The sequence below is a fragment of the Phaenicophaeus curvirostris genome, chromosome 6 (genome assembly GCF_032191515.1).
Source record: "Phaenicophaeus curvirostris isolate KB17595 chromosome 6, BPBGC_Pcur_1.0, whole genome shotgun sequence".
In the NCBI taxonomy this organism is placed as follows: domain Eukaryota; kingdom Metazoa; phylum Chordata; class Aves; order Cuculiformes; family Cuculidae; genus Phaenicophaeus; species Phaenicophaeus curvirostris.
Genome location: NC_091397.1, coordinates 50,949,122 through 50,970,484, shown reverse-complemented (window position 1 = coordinate 50,970,484; position 21,363 = coordinate 50,949,122). Strand labels below are relative to the sequence as shown.

The 21,363-nt window shown below is 34.3% G+C and overlaps 1 protein-coding gene across 4 annotated transcripts in view; it reads right to left on the bottom strand.

Moving 5' to 3' along the window:
• The window catches only part of ZNF385D (zinc finger protein 385D), a 404,649-nt gene that overhangs the window by 52,244 nt on the left and 331,042 nt on the right, over nucleotides 1–21,363 (bottom strand). For all 4 annotated transcript variants that reach the window (XM_069860137.1, XM_069860136.1, XM_069860139.1 and 1 more), the window contains one exon: nucleotides 8,992–9,154. In XM_069860137.1, the coding sequence (XP_069716238.1) occupies nucleotides 8,992–9,154 (163 nt within the window). The remainder of the gene's footprint in view (nucleotides 1–8,991; nucleotides 9,155–21,363) is intronic.

Sequence of the window (21,363 nt, the reverse complement as noted above, 5' to 3'; positions counted from 1 at the left end):
TTCTCAAATCAAATCTATCAGACACAATTCCTTGGTTTGTGTTACTCTTAAAATAACCTTTTTATTTCACTTGATGAGCCCACACTTATTCTTGTACCCATTTGTTTCCTATAATAATATTCTGCAGCTCTTAATTTCTGATTTACACAAATTTCGCTGTGGAAATGCCACGAAACAAGAGTTTTAATACTAAAAGGCTGCTATTTGATGTATCATGGTGAAGTACAGAATTCACAAAGATGAAATGAGCAATGCACAATAATTCTTCAAGATGTTTGAAATGCTATATGTATTTTAGTAATAAGAGACTCCTAACATTCCTATTTTGAAGTTATAGGTGTGATATGCCTGAATTACCTGTAAGTAAGCCATTTAGTACAAGGAAAACTACAATAAGTCTAAAAAGCACACAGTTCAGGTGCATGAAAACCAGCCAGGTGTTTACTTTCTTCCTCAAACAGATATTGTAGTTACAACTATGCTTTGTCTCAAGATAACTTGATGTCTGCTATTGCTGACGATACCTTTCTAAAGCTTAAGCTTAGCTTAGTTATATGCTTTAGCACTGCAGTGACAGCAAAACTTAAAACAACTAGATGTTAGATGAATTTTTGTATTTTGCTTTGTATTCAATAATTCAAAACATGATTTCTTTTTTTTAGTTTTTTGTGTTTCAGGGGCAAGGAAAGGGGACAATGGCAGAAACTGAGAAAGGATTTGGGCATGTTTAATATTTTAGTTTATTTTATCTTTGTTTGACTGGGACCAAACATAAAATGAATATTTAAAAAGCTTAACTCCATTAATAGTGTAAGTGGCCGGTATACTTTAGCAAAGGAATGACACAGTACCGAAGAATTTTACCTTTGAGACTTCTCCAGTTGAAGAAGAAATCACTAATCTGCTAATAGTATTGAAAGACATAGAATACCAAATGGAAGACGGAATAAATATTGTTGCAAAAGTAAATTTTTCTTAACATTCTTAAAGTAGTTTTGAATAGTTCTAAGTTTTGGCCTATTTCTGAAAATATTTCTATATGCACGTAGCATAGTCTGTTTCTAGAAATAATGATTTCTGCTGTGCTAATTTCTTGTAACATGAATAGCCAATGAAACAGACTAGGTAAAGCAGATTCCCCTATGTTTATTAGTATACTGTTCTTGCTCTGATTGTCTTTAGATCACTTTGAAGGATGCTATAAGGGCATCATATAGCAATGGCTCTAAATATTTGGCACAGTACATTTACTCATATTCTTATCTGCATCATCTTTCTTCCCTGGTTTACACATGGTGAGAAAATGACATGAACGACAAAAGGATGTAATCTAAGCAAGCTTTAAAGCATCTTTGCACATGAGATCACCTTTGCCATAGAAATGTCCCACACAAAATAAAACCAGTCCTCAAACTGGTAACAAAGAAGTACTCTCTAGTTCTACATTGCACAGCCAATATGCTGTCAGCTTGAAAAAACATAGATCACTTAAATGAAGACCAATCTACTCTTCTACTGCCCTCAAAGCAGATCTTTCTCATTTGAGAAATTCCAGACTTGCAAAAACTGACCACCTGTCTGAGAGCATTGGATTAAGAAGTTTCCGATCCATTCCAAGCTAATCCATAAATTCATAAAACAAATAATTATGCAATAGTAACAGGCTTCTGAATCAGATGTTTTGCAATAAAATCTTGAAAGAGGGTCTAGGACTCCAATATCATAACTTTTTTTAAATCCTCTTGGGTAGAACCATGGAGCCTTCAGAAACATCCTACTAGCTGCTGTCAGTGTCATTCCCAGCATAACAAAACACACTATGAAGAATGAGTCAATAAGCAGATAAACGCCACAGTGCTCGATACAGTTTTTAAAGAAATATTGTCAAATAATAATAAGATATTTGATGAACAGAAGATTACTCCCAAGATTTCTAGTAGTTTCAACTATGGACATGCTCCCTGAGACAGTATGAAAGACCTTATTTAATATTTAAATAGAAAATGCTTTTCAGACCTACAAACAATAGGTTATTTGTATTGGACTTTCATACTGATTCAATGGGCCGATACAGATGTTGTGACTAACAGCAGTTTCTGTCTGCAGGATTATTCAAGCATAAAATTGTTGTCAAGGCAATCCCAGTCTAAAGCAGCTGGGTCCAGAGAAAACACATGGTGTTCATATGACGAAGTTCTCAGCGTTCATAGATGCAAGCAAAGAAGGGTTTTATTGCGCATTCATGATCAATCGAGGCACGCATAAATTACTGTAATTTTTATATCACCATTTAGCTACACCCTGATAGAAAGAAAAAGCCCTAGTTCTACATCACGATCACAAATGAAACTATTGTCTTCCAAATTACCATTGAACTCTAATGCAAAATTGGTACAACAGTCTGTGGAATGCTGATAACATTTTGTGATGCAGTCAGCTACATATTGTCTGAAGTATGGAAAAGACAAAGTATGGTGATTTAAAAAGAATGTAAGGTTTTGTAGCACAGTTAGATTTTACTGGTTTGGACTGAATTTCCCAAGTATGTGATTAAGAGAAATGACAGTTGTGAATCAGCAATCTCTAGTTTCTAAGCAAATTACAAGAGAATCAGAAAATAAGAATATCTCTTTCAGACTATTGTTTCTTTCAAAGATTGTTCATTCAAATAAAATTAAAAAAGAAGTTGAACTTTCAGAATCAGGTGGTTGGGAAGTAGGTGATGAAATCTTTTAGCTGGCCCTGAAATCTATTTGTGTTATACTAATAATGAAGTAATTACTCCTCGTTTATTATTTCACATGTGCAACTTTGGCATGCTCCACCCAAAATATGCCAAACAAGTTAATATCACATAAAATTCCTTATAAATTCAGGCTTCAAGGTCATTGTTCTGGTTTGATGTGTACTAATCTCACAAGTCTAAACTCAGAGTCAGCCTCTTAATTCTGCTGTGCCCTAAGCAATGCTGAAATGATGTGAAGAAATCATTTACCAAAACAAAAGCACATTTTATGATATAATAAAGCATCTGGAAGCAAAACAACAGCTAAGTTATACAAAGAGACTGCTCTGAATTGTCTTAGATTAAGCATCCTTAATTTAATAATTACACATACAAGGGTATCCACAGCCTATGGTGTACCAGTAAATTGCACACTGGAATCTTACAGTAAATTGTTTCTGCATTCACCAGCATATTTTGAATAGTATTAAATACTAGACTGAAATGTTATGCAGTTGACATTTGTATCGTTATTAGAAACAGAGTTTATCTTAGTTATGAAAGATTACAAGAAAATCTGCCGTCTATAAATGCTAATAGATAGGTAGTGGCACTTTTAATTAAATATATGTTAATGACATAAATGCAGCAGTATTTCTTCCTCAGCTTTCCTTAAGGAATTAAAAATTAGTGTAGTTTGCCCCTAAAAACAAAGGATTAAACACATAAAGAGTAAACAATAAAATAGGGTAGTTACACCAAGTAACACCAGAAATAATCCCGTAATTCTTAATATATGGAAGCTCTGATAAATCTTTAAGTCTAGTCATTACCAAAACATATGTTTATGAGAAAAAAAGAAAACAAGATCAAAAGCTGAATGTAAGGGAGATAAAATGAAAGTGTAAATAAAAGGAAAGCAGAGATAAGAGGAAACTGATTTGCATCTTCAAATGGGATTTTCTTTCCATTACAGGTTCTGGAGCTGAACAAGGAACTGCATAAACACATTGATGTATTGAGCTAAGATACATATGGCTTTGACTATCTAAGTGATAAAAGAAAGCAAGCTAATTGTGTTAGTCCATGATATTGGAGAAAACAACTGTTAATTACCTGTCTTCATCAGAGAGGGGGAAATAGTGCAAACATGCAGAAAAATATTTATATTAATATATACAAAGAATATTTCTTCATATTTTTAAATGAAATTGCCATAATACATTGTCCTTCTATCAAGATTCATACGACAAAGTCTTCAGCTGAGTACTACATTTGTAAACCTTTTCCTACACTTTAGAGCAGCAGGTTTGAATCTTAAGTAAGGTAGCACATATTGACTAACAGCAGAGACCATTGACTCCTTACTAGAGACCTGAAAGAGACACAATATCCTAACAGGTTGTGTTCACTGGGACATTTATGGTTGAATGTAATACGAGAAAGATGAAGCTAATATTTTCACACTAAACAATACTCCAGCACTCCACGCTTACTAGGAAATAATTTTCTTTCCATGTCTAATATATTAGATGAGGAAAAGATTCACGTTCTTTCTAAAAAAACCAAAGAAACAAAAATCAAGAAACTCTCTTCTCATCAGTGGAAAATAGAAAAACTACTCAAAAGCATATTAAAATTTTCACTTAACAGACGGAAATAGTGTCATTTGTTACATGATCATTCAGAAGTAACTAACCAACTCATATTTTGAACACTAAGCCTCAAATTCTTACAGAGCAATTCATGATTCAGTTAAAAATAATCAAAAACTGTGGGAAAAAAATTGGACACATTAAAGGAAAGGGCAATTTGGTCGCTGAGACCAGAATTTTTCTCAGGTACCTTTACAAATGAGTGTGGCACTTTATATCTGACCTAGTCACCACAGGCATTTTTTTATATTTTTTTCTCAGGTCTTCACCATTCATTAGTTTTATTACAGATTTTTAATTTATAAGAAGATGATTTGTGCCCTCGACCTCATTGACATGACTTCCTCTCACACTAGGGAGAAGCCAGTGCAAATAAAGTCAATACGTACATCTATAGTTTGTCAAAGAAACCCACCTAGCCTCTCAATGAATATTAGTATAAACACCTCTGCCCTTCTCTCCTTCATGTATCCAATAAAACTAAAAGTACAGATGAACAGTCTAAGCAGTTCAGTAGATTTCATTCTGTTAAAACTGAAGTTCTTGGAAGCTGAGCTCTCCATCTTAGTGATAGCTTAAGACATCCTGCACACTGTGCAACGTGTTATTGTCACTGCTTACACATAACCAACTTCAGCTCCAGTGTAAGCTGATGTTTACTGCCAGTATTTGTAGATTGTTGAGTCATTCCACAGAAGCACAGTTAAAGGTTGCAAGGGTGACAAAATGCACTAGGGAATTATTAGAAAAGGCCAAATACACAAAGACAACATAGTATACAACAGGGCATGAAGTGCACTTGAAAGGAATAAAACAGCTCTGAAAATAAAACCTCTAAGCGTGTAACGTGTTCCAACAGAAAGACATAAAGATACAATTTAAAATGCAAGAGAAAGAACTTTGTACTTCAATCACATCCCATCAATTATCTTTTTTTAAAATTTTAATTGCATATAAAACTCATTTAATACTAGTAATGCATGTTACATAAATTCAGTGTGATTTGCCTAATGTTAAAATAGTGCAGACATATTAAAGCCATGCACTAGCAGAACTGAGAGATTTGGATAAGTCTTACTCGCTACCATTCTAGTTCTTTTCTTTAAGCTTATTCTTATTTTTTTCTTACAGTTTCTTACAGTTTCAAAATCCAAATGCAGGATAATGACTTTACTGGACAGGATATAATAGTTAGGATCATAGAACACAGTCTATGTAAATATATTATGAAAGTTGTTCCTAAAGGAACTGTCCTTACAGCCAAAGTGAGGGTCTGAAGCATCTTTATGAGGAAAATATATCTTGGCAGAAAGGAGGGGCAATTTGTAAAGCTATCAAGGGCATTTAACAATTTTATGTTAGGGAATATGTACGCCTGAATGTTAATATAATGTGAAAATATGAATTTTTGTTTTCACTCCTGAATTGCAGAGTCAAGAAGTACTGAAATCTGGCTTGTATACTACCATAAAGTGGGCTTGTCTTTGGAATGGTCCTGCTTTCTGTCCTGAGTGACTAAAGGTATCCCATAATAAGTCATAAACACAGATGAATGAATGATGTTAAATAAAAGAATTGATAACAAAATTCCTAAATGTTGAGCATGACGTTGTCCATTATACAACTGACAACACAGCTCTCCATGATATTTCATTCCCCAAAGATTTCTCAAGTCTAAACCTTCCAATAATTCTAAAAGTTTGTTTAAAAGGGTAAAAAAAAAATAGCAACTTTCACAGAATGAGCAAAATTACCCACATTTTGTTTACTCCTTAACACATATTTTAACAACCAGAAGTCATTTATGAAAGGTTTTAAGGAGTCTGTTTATATTGTGTGTTGCGGTTTCCATTATTTATTGCAAAAACACATGCTGACATCACATCTAACAGAATAGTTCCAGAATAAGCAACGAAACAAATGGCTGCTTTAGCTCTTGAATCAGTTTGTATACTGTGTGGTCTTTTTCACAATCATAGCACTGCAGATTTCCTGATGACATTTTGTTTCTGGAGCTGCTTCGGGTACACAGAATCAGTGAACTGAAATCTTGACCAATGTGCTGTGACTGACATGTAATTCACCATTTAACCACTGCTGCACATGATGTATGGGAGGTGATATGAACACGACCCTGTCCTTGGTGTATTTGTGATCAAGTATTAATCTTCAGCAGAGCATTTTAAAATATTGCAGAAAAAGCTTTTTATCCAAATGAACATAAGTGCAGAGACTTAGTAGCAGAACTTATTTCTAGTTATAAAAGATAAATTAATTAATTATATTCAGTGGTACAGCTGTTCCCTCAGAACGGTATATTACTATCAGAATATATGACTTTTACAGTTATAATTTAAAAATATGTAAACCCACATAGTGCTGTATAGTCCAATGTTATTCTGGCTTTCAGAAATCATTTTGCCCTTAGAAGTTCTACAACCATATATAGCACAAGTAATAACTGGAAAGAAAAGAGAATTTGATTTATGAAATTTTTAACTTGTCATGTTTCACAGAAAATTTCATCCTTTTGACTATCCTCCCACTACTAATAAATTCTTGATTGTACAAGGGATAATTTACACTAAGGATTCTATTTTACTGTCAGCCACATCAATACTGACCTGTACCAACTGCATTTGGGTAGAACTGGCTGCCTTTCTTTGAATGCCACCAGCTGATCAGGACTTTTGCCAACAGTTGAATATTGCTCTCATTATTTTGTGAAATTTTCAGATTTTTGGCTATTTTACAACTAACATCAGTATTTATTTTCTTAGAATGCCATTAAAGTCAGTACTTCTAACATAGAATACATTTATGCAATGTGCATAAACTGTGCACTTATATGTATACATGTAGTCTACAAAATTAATCCAGGAACTGCAAGTTTTCCTCAGTAAATCTGAGGAAACTCCTGCACAGGCCATTGCTTTTGTGTGCAACTAGTTTTCTGATGTTTTCTTACTTATGCCAATATAAAAGCAGATTGTACTACTGACCTTGGATACAAGACAGTTCATATATCTTGCCAGGGATCTAATTCAAAGCCTGATGGAAAGACTCAGACTGGTTCTAAGGCACCTTGGAAAATACTTCAAACTTACACACTATAAGAGAAAAGCTTTTGAATAATATGCATTAAAGCTTAAAAAGATGTCTTTTTTTTCTTCATTTAGTTTCTCAAATCACTAGATCACATTTTCTAAACAATAACTCACTCTTTCCTTACAATATTCCCCTTACTGTTCTGAACATGCTAACAAGTTACAGCAGGAGAAACTTTTGAGGGTATTTGCATGTTTAGAAACACATATATTTCCGTAAACATCTTTTGACACTTCCCATCCTTGCTCCTACTCTCCCATGCTTCTTTACTTCTATCATAGAAAGAAAAGTATTCAGAATATTTGCTTTTATTTTCCTTTGTAACGAACACAAAAACATTGCAATGATTGTTTTTTTAAAGCAACACCGTTATAATAAGGATATAAACCTCCACGAAAACATGTGCTGTCTATAATAATAGAGTATAAGACAAAATAATATGTATACACATACAGAAAGAGAGATAGACATAGAGGTATCTGCATATAACAAACATAGCAAAGATGTAGCTAAAAGAATGTACTACACGTTTGCAAGGTACTTTTTTCATTTTACTATAATTGGTTAATACACATCCATTTGCAATGCCAAACTTACTGAATCAGAAGTGGTTCCAAATGAGCAGTTTTCAGCACCAGTAGAAAGATCTCAGCTGTTTCACAGCTTTGGCTTTTTTTGCCATGGTGTTTTTTGGCTTGTTTGAGGAAGTGTGGTTGATTAAATATGCAGACTGTATCGCTTCATACAGAGAATTATGAAAGCAGTCATACCTTGTGAGATACTAGACTACCCTTCATTGAACTTATAACCTTCCTTCAAAATTTCTGGTACAATAGCCACATATTTAAAATATGAAGTTAATCAAATACTGTTGACTTTACCAAATACTTATCTCAATTTTAAATGCAAAGGAGTATTTTTTACCCACAAAACAATTTAAAGGATATTATTTCAGTCTGAAGACTCATTTAAGCAGAATAATTGGCATCAATAGCACTTACCTGATTGTGTGCAATAGAGGTTATACAACTATTTTCCAGCTCAAACCCATGCAACAGCCATTTGAAAAAAAACAATGCAATGTTCAAAATTCATTATAATTAGGTTTTTACTAACAATTCTTTTGTAAGAGGCTTTTAAACACAACTAGTGTAATTTGTTATATTGTTTGTGGTTAAAATAAGTTTGCCATATGTAATTTGCTAAGAGATACTGCTGCAGACTAGAAGGTTTAGATCAGTTGATATTTAATAGATTTGTCGCTATAAAAATTAATCAAGTTGTGAGTATTGCATTCTGTCCTAAAAGAACTGCAAGCCTCTTTTCACTAAAAGAACATGACTATCATAGTCCCTCCAGCCTATTGAAAAGACTAAAAGAAATCAATATCACACAGAAAGATGGATTGAGCATGAATCAATGTGGCAAGCACATAACCAAACAGACATGGAATTAAACAAGAAAATAAAAACCAAACAAAACCAACAAAGATTGTCGCTTAACCTGTTTTGTCAGAGCTGGTATTGATGGTATTGGTAGTGATGGAAGTGAAGGTAGTCTTTGCGCTGTCCTTGGTAGTAACAGATTTCTGCTTATTTTTCATGGCTTCCAGTGCTTTGAGCTTCTTGGCATGTTTAGTGCCTTTGTAGTGGGCCGCAGCCTGGCTCTACAAAGGAGAACAAAATGAACCATGCAATCAGGCTCATTTCTCAACTGGCATTCTCTGTATTAGTACAAATACAGACTACCTTTCAATAATGGGTACCATTCACATTATCCAAGTACTGACCAAACAGAAGATTGCATTTAGAATGATGCTTGGACAACAATGGAAAAATACTCCATCAACCCCAATTCGATAAATACAGTATATTACTGTATAACAGTATACTACTCTTAGACCAAAGTAAGGTTGTTTTAGTCTACCATTAGTTTTTCTGTCAAGACTTTTCTTGCTTTTGTTTTGTAAACCAATTAATTCTCAGGCAACAGGGAGGACAGTGCTCTCCTCCCAGTAGCTTTGCACTTTTCCAGTTTCAAACGAGAGATTTTGTCAAACCCTCCTTCAGAGAACAGTTTATTATTAACAGTGGTATCAGGAACTTCTCAGCAAAGACTGACAGTAAAAAACAAACAAACATAAAACCTGAAACCAAAGCCAAAGCCCAAACGGAAGAAAAACGTAAACCACATTTTCCAAAGCCCATCACCAAAGATTTAACTGAATGTGAGGGAGACATGCAATTAGCTGGCTTTCTTTAAAAATGGATTACTTCTGTCCACCTGCTACAAAAGGTAGCTTTTGAAATTCAAAGCTAGAAGCATCCTTTCAAAGGAGAAAGCTCACACAAATCCTGTCACAGTCCCAAATTTTTTTTGTCTACTTGAAATAGATTTGGACATGCATTGTTATTGAGAATTATGTGTTACACTCAAAATATCTTTATTGTCTCAAGAATAAATACCAACTTTTCTTCATTTAATTTGTGTTGCAAAAATATTTTAAGAATAGTTTTTGAAGTATAAGATTAAACCTTATACAAAAACCACTGGAATTAGTATGTGCGTTCAGAGTTTGTTCCTTCTCGAAGTATTTAAATGCTTATAAGAGAGATAGTCTTTTAGTTAATAAATTCACAACTTCAGAAATTCCTTATATTATTGCTTTACTTCAAATTTTATGGAAAGCAAATCCTTTTGTACTTGAGACAGAAACTATTAAGACTCCAGAAAAACAGCCAAAATTTAGCTACTACAGAACTGAACAAATGAAAGCAGCTATGCTGGGTCAGTCCTGAGACCCACAAGGGTCAGTATTTTGTTTCTGGCATGAAACAATAGTGGACACTTAGAAAGTAAAAGAAAGGTAAATGCTTTCTATTGTGGAATCAGAAGAAGGAAAAAACATATATGTAAACTAGTGGCTACAAACTCAAAGGATTAAAAGTACAAAAATAATACAATCTCTGAACTCACTAAGCCAGTCATGTAGGTAGAAGAATTCTGCATTCTTTGGCATCTGTTCATCATTAGATCTTTATCTACGGCTATTTAATGTGCTGAATTTTGGGGAGAGAGGAAGTTCTAATGAATATCACAATGATAATGTATATTAATTAATCTTGAGATTTCTGACTTTTGATTTTCATAAAAAGTCATGATTCCTTCCAGAAGCCTGAGATTTGAGAAGTTCAAGTTAAGTAGGAAAGAAGTGAGACTTTTTCTAAACTAATAAATACGTGTATGTGTACACATGCACAGATATACACACATGCATATGTTCTTTTTTATATTGAGATGCATCATTCAGTTTGGTTGAAAAGCCAGTTTCTCCATACCTAAAATAATGTAAATATTGTATTAGGTACCCTTATTGAAAGAACACTGGACAGTGAAGTTATTAATTAGGAACAACTTGAACAGAAACAGCACAATCATGCACCTTTTACAATTCCCAACACATAACATCGAGACATACTGTAAGCCAAATACAAACAATCAAGAAATGTTATCATTAAACTTAAAGAACAGTATCAAGTTACAATGATGCATTAAAAAATGACATTATACGGTACATCTTTGCTATCATGCCAACTACCTCTATAGTTTCTAGTCGAATTTAATTATCAGCCAGCTCCAAATTCTGATTGCACTTGTTTTCCCTAACTAATAGTGTCATTGTTCAAATATTAGAAAGGTAGCCAGAACACAGTCCTTAACACTGAATTATGAATGTTGATATTTTCTTCATGGAATTGTTGGCAAAGAACCCCAGGGTTGCGTCTCCTGCACCCATAGCTCTCTTCCTTCCAGATTCTCACAGCTCCAGCTCCATAAACCTCAACTCAAGCAGAGTGTTGGATATGTAAGGAATATACACTGAGGGCCTATGTAGAAACTGGCAACCTATTCAGTGTTCTGAAATACGTGAATGGAAATGTTGCAAGGCAGAACACATTGCTCAAATTTACAAGTACAATAGCATTATGCAGAGTTGTCCATTACTCATTTCCCACAGATTGCTGCCAGTCTACCCAGCCTCTACTTTAAGATGATCTTTGCGCCTTTTATATTTCAAAGTTCAAATCTCCATTCTCTGTGAGGACATGAAGGTATCTGAGTTTGCTTCAATATAACTGTAGCTGGCATATTAATGGCAGTCCTATGCGAAAGCAGACAGATTGCTCTTAAGCATTTAACCAGCTCCAAATTAGCTTATGCTGAACTTTTACAACTGAACTCAACCCTTAAAAAAAAAAAAGACTCATGTCCTTAACTTGCCTTGCAAGTGTAAAAAGTAGAAAATGGAAAAATATGCATAAATAGCTTTTTCAGCACAGCAACATAAAATATGGTACCTTATTGAATCATTTATTGCAGCCGGAAGAGAACTAAAATAATCCTCACTGCTTAAATGGCATTTGCTTTTAGCTTACAAAACTCATTACTTAAATGGTATTTACTTGTAGGTTAAATACAAAAATAAGATAGATCATAAAATGGATTTTTTTTCCCAACTTTCATGTAGATTTAAGAAATATTCAGAGTGCAGAAGACAGAAAGACAAGCTAGACCTACTTCTTGGTGTCAACCATGATGCTTAACTGAGTGAAAAGACCCTGCCCCTTCAGAAAGGTGAGGTCTCCTTCTGGAACACTCCAGAGTTCAACAACTGCAAAATCCAAGAAGATAATATATATATGTTTATATACTACCTTATCAAATTTTGCTAGAAGTTGTGCTCCAATGAGTTAAGCAGAGGTGACAGGTGAAACCCTACATCTACAGAAATTGATGGGAATCAAGGGATGATTTCCTTTTCCAGGATTTGTGAAGGGGTCTTGACTTTTGTAATTGCACATCTTGATGGAAGCCAGTTCCCTTTGAGAAACGACTGCTAGATCTAATATCAGTTGTTCTCTCAAATGAGAGAGACTCAGGACAATACCAAAGGAAAAATTCCCTATTACAACAGAACACTTAGTAATCATAGTCAAACAGTTATCCTAAAATCACTCTAATACTAAATTCTGTTTCTTTCTATGATTACAAATGTACACATTAGAATACCTTAAGAGAGAGCTAACTTTCTTCTTTCATCATAGTTTCCATATTTGATACACAGAATTAAACTTAGCTCTGTGAAGACAAGTCACCGTGGGGTAACCTGTGACCCAGTCAGCGATGAAGCATGAGAAATAGGTCAAATATTACAGAGAACTTTAAAAAAACATATAATTTCTTGAAAAAAAATCTAACAAGAAATTAAAAGGTAGATTATGATTTTGTATCTGAAATTGAAAACTGTAGAATCCTTAACTAAATTTTGAGGGCTCTCATCCTGCAAATCAGACACAGAAAAACTTTTGTCTACGGGAATTACTTCAAAAAAATGGCAAGATGTCTAAACAGTGAATCATTTTTCAAGGTTATTTGTAATGAAGCCCTGCCTAAGTCATTTTACCAGCTCTTTTGGAAAAAAAATATTTTCCTCTGGTTCCATGTATCTATCCTGAATAATTAGGGACCTTTCTAATCTTCACATTTTGTAACCTTCCTGAATCATTAGAACATAAAAAATGGATTACTTGTCTGTATAAACATTTATTGTATATACGTATTTTATAAACACACAGACATACACATACAATAAAAGAATAAAAAATTCTATATACGGGTGCGAGTAGTTAGAAGTAACAGAGTGTCAAAGTTCAGCTCTATTTTCCTTGCTTAAAGTGCTATACTGCACACAATCACCATAAGGGCATCATATTATGAAGCAAATTTCAATAGGTAAAACATGATGAAAAAGATGAAATATGTCAAACAATCCAGTAAGCATCTTCTTACAATTACAGCCATCATATCTACATGGAAGTCTTAAAAATAAGTTTGTCTGCCTGAATAATGTACTTCAGTGAATCATATGTCTTCTCATTTATGTGCTTTAGGCATTGGTCCAACAAAACCATTGTGTTTAATTTTGTGCGTTGACATAAAAGGGCCTCCTCCTATTCTCAGAGTTTTCATTTTAGCAGCACTGCATCTTCTATCCTTTTCATATCCTTCCTGCTCCACCTCATATCAGCATCCTCCTATAGATGCTTTCTTGCCTCAGTCATTCCTTTCAGTCAATAACTTCATAATAAAAGTAAGCTCAAAGAAAATAACCTTTTTAAAAAGAAGTTTAATGAATATGTTCCACAGATTCTTCCTAGCAAAAATTGAATCCAACTATCCTGCATTACGTCTTTCTCATTTCACAATATATTTTGAAAGACGTCTTTTGTGTAGAATGCTTTGCTCCATGTCGTCATCTGGCCAATTAGTAGCAAGGCTGCAGTCTGTCTGCACCCGTAGAGAGACCCAAACAAGGATTAGGAGTACTGAAAAGTCCTTTTTGTCTATCTCAGATATCAGTCAATCAGGTCATGTCTTTGTTTTTACCAGCTACTACATGCTACCACCACCTCTGCTCTGTTACTCCCAGTACAGTAGTAACAATTTTGGTTAATAAATCAGCAACCGTCAGGATCTGCTGGAGTAGAAAGCTCTAAAAACAAAAAAATGATTTCCCTGGTTCAAACTAATAGTGTCAGTGAGCTGGGCACACACACGGAAAGCAATAATACACAGTTGCGTAAACCAAGTGGGCTTCTGTCCTTGGGGAAGTGAAGGAAGTTGTTTATGAGATGCCTATGCACAGAATAGTTTCCTTAAATTGGGCTGTCAATAATTACTTCAAATATAATTTTACACATGTTCTAAGTACTCAAGAAAGTGATAACATTCAGAAGACCTTTTTTCTAATGACCCCAAAGTCTGGCTAGTCAGCAAGGACAGCACTGCCCAGGGAAGATTGCAGTATGCAGCTGAGACATCTGCATGCTAACAGGGATGTGCTATTTACATAACCTGAGCTGACATCTACGAACTTCCCCAGTAAGCAAACTGGAGACATTTACAGATAGAAATTCAAACAGCCTTGAGATGCTCAACAGTTGTTCTGCCTAGGTCAGGGCTTTTTATCAGGGTAAGCCATACCTGATAAAACGAGAAGAAGATTATAGTGTCTTTTGCATTGAGATGTATTTACTATATTTAGCAGGTAAGCTTTTATTTGAGGCTATTTTAAATTTCCAAAAATAATTTCTTACAAGGCCTACTGTTTTGTTTGCCCAATGAGCACATGCAGGAAATTCAGGACCGATCAGAAGTCCTATGCTTACTTTCTAGAAAACAGAGGCACCTCCATGGACATCAGCAGAACTTCACAGAAACTAACAAGATAAGTACCTGTGCAAACCTTTGCAGAAGGGGAGATTAAGTAAAGACATATAACATAACTTTTAAAGGCAATGTCAACACAATGACATGTTTCATATTGAACAAGAAGAGTACCCTGATTTCTGCCTGATACAGACAAACTCAATCTGCAGTCAATTACAATGCAGATAAATGTTGCCTGTCATAATTTCTTCCTTCTGTTAAGCTTACCTTTATCTTGTAAGTTCTGTCATTTCAGGTTTTTTGCACTCTGTCATCAACATCACTGTAATACAGAGCCAGAGATCTAATAACATAATGCTCTCAGATGTAACCGTGGTATAAAACACCAAGGATGTGTGTAATAATGTCTTCTTTCAGATATGCTCTGAGAGAAAGCTTTTGCACCCTAAACTGTCACTGATCAATTTGCACCTTTCCCTAGAGCCAAATAGACAATAACAGAGCAAGTACCAAAAAGGACCTTTCTGTAGAAAAGAAAACATTTCTCCATTATTATAGCAGAATAAAATAAATGCCCCACCAGGTTAATTCACAGGTATTTAATTTTCTCTTTCCATGGAAAAAAACCCTTTCCGTTCACTCTTTGCCTTCATAAAGCATCTTTTCAATACACTCACGAATGTACCTTGAGACTCAAGGACCAGAGTGAATGGGTGCTTCCTGAGCTCACAGGCCCCTTTGCATTAACAAAGCTGCTCCATCCCACTCCCTTGTTTCCTTCTAGAGCCTTTTATATAATGGTGAGACACTGCCTTTAGCAAGAGTTTGCATCACATTGTGAGAGACTGGAATCCACCCCATTCTAAACCATGCATTCTATAGTAAAATCAAATATTTTCATTATGGAAAGGAAAAGCAATTTTATCACAGTCAGAAGCAGAAAAACAAAATTAAGTAATATCACTTGTCCTGCAACATAGTATTTTAATGACCATGCATCTGCTCGTACTGTAGGCTGCTGCTGACTATGGCATAATTTGAAACTATCTCAACAAGATACAAAAAAGCCTCAAAATATATATACTGAAAGGAAGATAGCTCAGGTAATCAAACTCTTGGCATACCTGGCATTTTTCTTTCAAAGACATCAGCACTTCACACAGCACAACAAAAATTCATTGCATGTTGAAATTCAGTAAACAGACTAGTTGCATTACCGTCTAGTTTATCCTTTTTATTTTTAAGGCAGATCAGTTTTAAACTCATTTTGACAAGGTTATAAAGTTCTGGTTTCTGGAAGTTTTTACATACTGACTTCCAGAGTAATAATGGCTGCTTTTTGGAGAGCTCTTTTGATAGGGAGATGAAAAGCAGTTCTCTTTTGAAAACTGGTATAGTCAATGAAATTGATGTTAATATTTAATCTCATCTTTACTGTATTAATTATTAATTAGTGGAAAAATAATTTATTTTCCCCATGGTAAATCTTATTGTAGCCACTTTCAAGATAATATTAAACATCTGGTATTTTTCATTCAGACGAACAAAGTGATAAATCTCAGACTAATCTTAGAATGAGATAGAAGGTTAATCGATACACACTGCTATGTGCTGTGCATACGACAAAATAAACAACGTATTAATATAGCTTAGAAAAGGTATCATACATGCTTCTGTTTTGAATTTGGAATTGGAATAGTTGGAACTGAGCAAATGACATATGCCGTTATAATTTTGTAGAAATGTGTCCCAGCTTCCTTCCACTATCAGTAGACACACCCCTGTATCTTTTATTGTGTTAATTAACATATTTTGAATAATATTTCAATAATGGAAATTGTAAAAGTGGAAATTGACATACAATCTATCCATGAAACAATAAAGAAAATAAGGTCCAATAGGGTTGTGATTTATTTAATAATGAATATAAATGTAATTCGGTGTTCAGGTTATAGACAAAACGATGTTTATTTTAAAACAGTGGGTACTCTTAAATTTCAAATAACTGCTTTAAAGACAATTTTTCTGAGTAGTGTTGAAAAGTTCAGTCTTTTCTGGTGTCCTTTGAAAAGGAATTACAGTAGTGGATATGAAGCCATCACTTTCTGAATCTCAGTTAGACACAGTTCACAACAGCTAATGTGAGTCAAGGGCGTACACATACTTATTTGCCCAGAACCTCAATTCATTTAGCAATTTTACATTGTCTGAGCATAAAGCATTTGATTCCCTCTGCATTCTGTCTTTGAACTGATAACTAAAGTTGAGTAGGCGAGTTTAAAGTAGCTTGTCTGAGTGTTTTCATCTGATTTCTGTTGTGAAGGAAGTAATTTTTGTCTGTTTACATTAACAATATAAATCTCATTTAATACTGAGTTTCAGATTTTTTTGACTGAATAAAAGAATCAGGGAAGAATAGTGGTAAGTGAGACACAAATACACCACAAGAAATCTTACTGAAAACAGGAAAAGCTTTAAAAGTGCTTATTTAAATTCCTAGTAGTCCAACACTATTTGAACTTTATATTTGAAATTAAAAACTAATACAAATTGTATGTACAAAACCACAAAAGAGAGTATCTGGATATATTTTCACCATGCTCTTACGCATAGTCTTAATACTTCTATTGGAATTACTATTTTTAATATTATAGTTACTAGTTTTCCAAATTGCAAGGTTTTTTTCAGAAAAATGTTGATTTGACTTTCTGACACTTTTATTCCAATATACAGTTACACAAATTATTCATTTTGGATTTTCATTTAATATTTCAATATAATTTTAATATTTGCTGTGTCCTTTAGATCAGCCCCTATCCAGAACTAGAAATTCAAAACCCACAAATAAGAAACATAAATGATTGAATTTCTTGATTCCAGCTGTTTTATGTGGACTTAGCTGTAGTTGAGTACTTCCCATGTTAAATCTCCAGCCCTCTTGTATATGTAAAATTTTATGTGAACTTTTCCACTGTGAAAAGTTTTCTCAGCTGAACAAAGATTGGAATTTTAAGGCTAGGATTAAGACAGAAGACTTCACAGATTTTTTTCATTTTCCTCATATTCCAAGAGGAATACAAGCTTTCCAGGAGCAGAAACATCCACAGAAAAGCAATGTGTTTTCTTGGAATAAAAGAATCCTCAGTCCACTAGAGTTTAGACATTTAGACAAATTTCATATCACTAAAAAAGTCCTATGCCAGTGGTTTGCTAAAAAAACTCCTACTGAAAATTTACCCACAGGAATTCCCTCTTTGGCAAAAAATATATGCTAAATGAAATAGGGAGAAGAAGAAACAAAGTAAAATGAAGAAACAAAGTAAAATGAATAAACATTATTTTCTAGTGAATTAATACTAATAGAAAATAAGGTAATGATAAAAACTAGTGGCACCTCATGGAAGCAAATTTCCATTAAAAAACTGTTTTTATCAATAATGATTAGCCAAGAAGAAAATATTTTGAGAAAACCAAGAAAAATACACAGAAGGAACAAAGGTTTGTGAGGCATAGAAAACCTGAAGATCAATCAGTCTACAAGGCAGTTGTACTTATTCCTTTACATGTTACTCCTTTTGCCTTACTTTCAATCATTCTTGGGTGACTCTATGAACATATTCAGAGCCTCAGTGAAGTTCATGAGATGTTCTGTATACCTATAAAGTTTATCAGCTCACAAGTTCAAGCAACTCTTGTAGGGTCAGAGCCTTAGTACTTTGAATAAACTCCTTTAGATGTTTAAAGTGCACACAGATGTGCTTGTGATGCAAGTTAGTTATAAAGTAAATTGTTTGTTCTTAAAGTAATACACGTAAGTGGATTAAGTTGTTCCAAAAAAGCCGTGCAGACTGAAAATTGAGGTTTATTTAGTAACACAAGTAGGTTGTACTATCGTTAACAGAGTACAGGCAACAATATCTTCCAGCACGAAGCTGACGCATCAGCATCTTTCACTCCTTTAAGCTTTAATGTTCTAAGTAAGAAACCATGCTTAAGGATACAAAATAGTACACAAAACTTAATGAGAATGCTCTGACATTACTAACTGTTTACACTGTAATTCCTTCATTCCCTCTACCTTGCACTACACTGAAGCCTGAAAACCTGTTTTTTCTTATTGACCAAAATAAAAGACTTTCCAAAGCTACAAGACACTGGCTGGAATTCTACGAGCCTTACTGGATAAGAGTAGGCCCTCTGAAATCAACAGTGTTGCTTTCTGCTGAAGTGTTATAGAGTTGTTCTATATATCAGGTTCAGCCACACCGGCTTTTAAGTTTTTCATCTCCTTTAGTTACGCACAGGTTATCAGGTTCAGAGCTGGAACAGATATATGAAATTGTATAGTGAGTAATGTAAAAAAGATCAAACTAGACAGGTATAAGAGACCTTTCTGATTTTAAAATCTCAGATATCATTTCATGGCTTAGATTTGTTTGGGCAGAGATTATTGAAAGACTGAAATTTCCAAACGGTACTGAAATTTAATGTTGAGACTCCAAACTCTTCGGAGCAAGCAAATCCCTTCATACCTATTCACAATTTTTATAAACATATTTATACTTATTTATTGTTCTTTACTGTTTTTATACTGTTCTGCCTTTTGTTATTACTCACTGCTGATCCCTATGAATCTATGGTAACTGCAACTCAAATGAAAGGAAAAAAAAAACCAACCCAAACTTCTCACATCTCAGAATTAAGAATTACTGAAATCTGACATACATAAATTACTACAATTCATTCAGTAACATTTAACAGTTTTCCATCCATGTCCACCAAATGCTGGAATGCTCCTGAAGTGATTAGGAAGCACTGCAGTTTACTAAGACAAGGTTTAATTTAATCTTGCAGGCACAACCTTACCACCTGAAGAAATGTTGACTTAATTCACACAGCACTTGCGCAAAATGAAAGACTTCTTGTTTCCTTTTTATAAAATTTTAGCCATGGACACTTGAGACATCACCAAACATGAAAAGATTATACCATCAGAACTAATGAGGTATTAAAATACTTCAATGAATAAGAACAGTTGCCATTTCCACAAGCAGATGTATAAAAGTACACTGTTCTTAAACAACAGACTGAAGCCCCTTTCTAAGTTTTCTCTTGAGATGTGCGTTCAGAACAAAATATTCTTCTCTGGATTTCTGAAGAAAAGAAAATGTCAGGGGAGAAATACTGCAATTTTTGCACGTAGCATTTATGGTAAACACGAGACATGCAAATGCAGCACAATGATACCAAGCAGGGCTAAGGAAAAGCTATCCTGGTCCCTGGTACAAAATTACTTCTGGAAAACTTGTTTCTGTAAAAAGTTGTAGGGATATCTGAACCCTATGGTTGTAGAGATATCACCTCCAATAGCGAACTGAAGTTATGAATAGCTCCCAGTTTTAATCTGCAGTAATTCTGTGGTAACTCTCAGTACGGCTCAGTATGCTTTGCAGCACCCTAGACTTATATGACGGAGGACAACCTACTGAAAACTTCTAGCTAAATTAAGACAGAGCTCTCGCTAAAGAAATCTCCTAGTAGACCTCTAAGCTGGTGTTGTACCTTTAGGTTATATGGACAGTTCAACACTGACCTGGGTACAATGAACTTCAGGATGATTTCTGAAGTTTAACCACCACTAAGTACAGGAGAAGCAGCAATATGGGACAGCTATGCTTTTTATGTCCACATCCTTACTACTTTTAAAACTGAATTGTAAAAAAAATTTCTTTAATATGTTATGCTTAACATTAGTATTAGATTGCATAAACTGGTAACTGCTTTCCCCCTTGGGTATGTATTAACAATTTACTTTTTGCAGACAAGTGCACAAATATGATTATCTTTTGCAAATTGCCTCTTATTCTGTTACTGGCAATTTTTATATTATTGCAATGTAAACAGATGCTATTTTCCACCACATATTCAGCAGTAATGAGCTAATTCAATGTGTTACAAACAACAAAAGATCTTCAAGAATGAGTTATTTGCTTCAATAGTCCAAACTCCAAACTGTGTTGAAATCACCCATGATAGGAACTTAGCAAATTACTCTAGAAGCCCTCTTGCAAAAGAACTTCAGCTCACTTATTCAAATCCTGAATGTGTTCTGCCACCTTCCTAACATGCAGGTTATTGATTGGCTTCTTGCATATTGGTTTGGAAATTATTTTTTGAGCGCAGCTAATATACTTAATTACTTTTCTTATAAAAAAATCAATACTTTGGCAGGAGCTTAATAACTGTTTTTATATTAACTCCTATGAATTATACATATCATTATACAGCAAAATCTAGAAACAATGAATCAAGCTGTTTTCACTGTCCTTTGGAAATTGCAAGGACCTCCTCACTGAGCGCGGGAAAAAAGATAGGAAGTATGTTAAGTTTAGACTGCGTGGGTGTGATCCTGGCATCACTTAAGTCAACAGAAGCACTGACATTTATTTCACCTTGGACTAGCAATTGAAATCAAGTGCAATGCTCCACCTGGACCTATTAGAAAGAATTTAAAGATGGATGGAGAGCCTTTGACTAAGCAAAAAAACTAAAATGTACTGTATCACAAAAACACCTCAGCTGAGAAAAAAAAAGTGCCATACTTTCACCACAAAAATGTCTTAGAAACAACTTGGAATACACCAG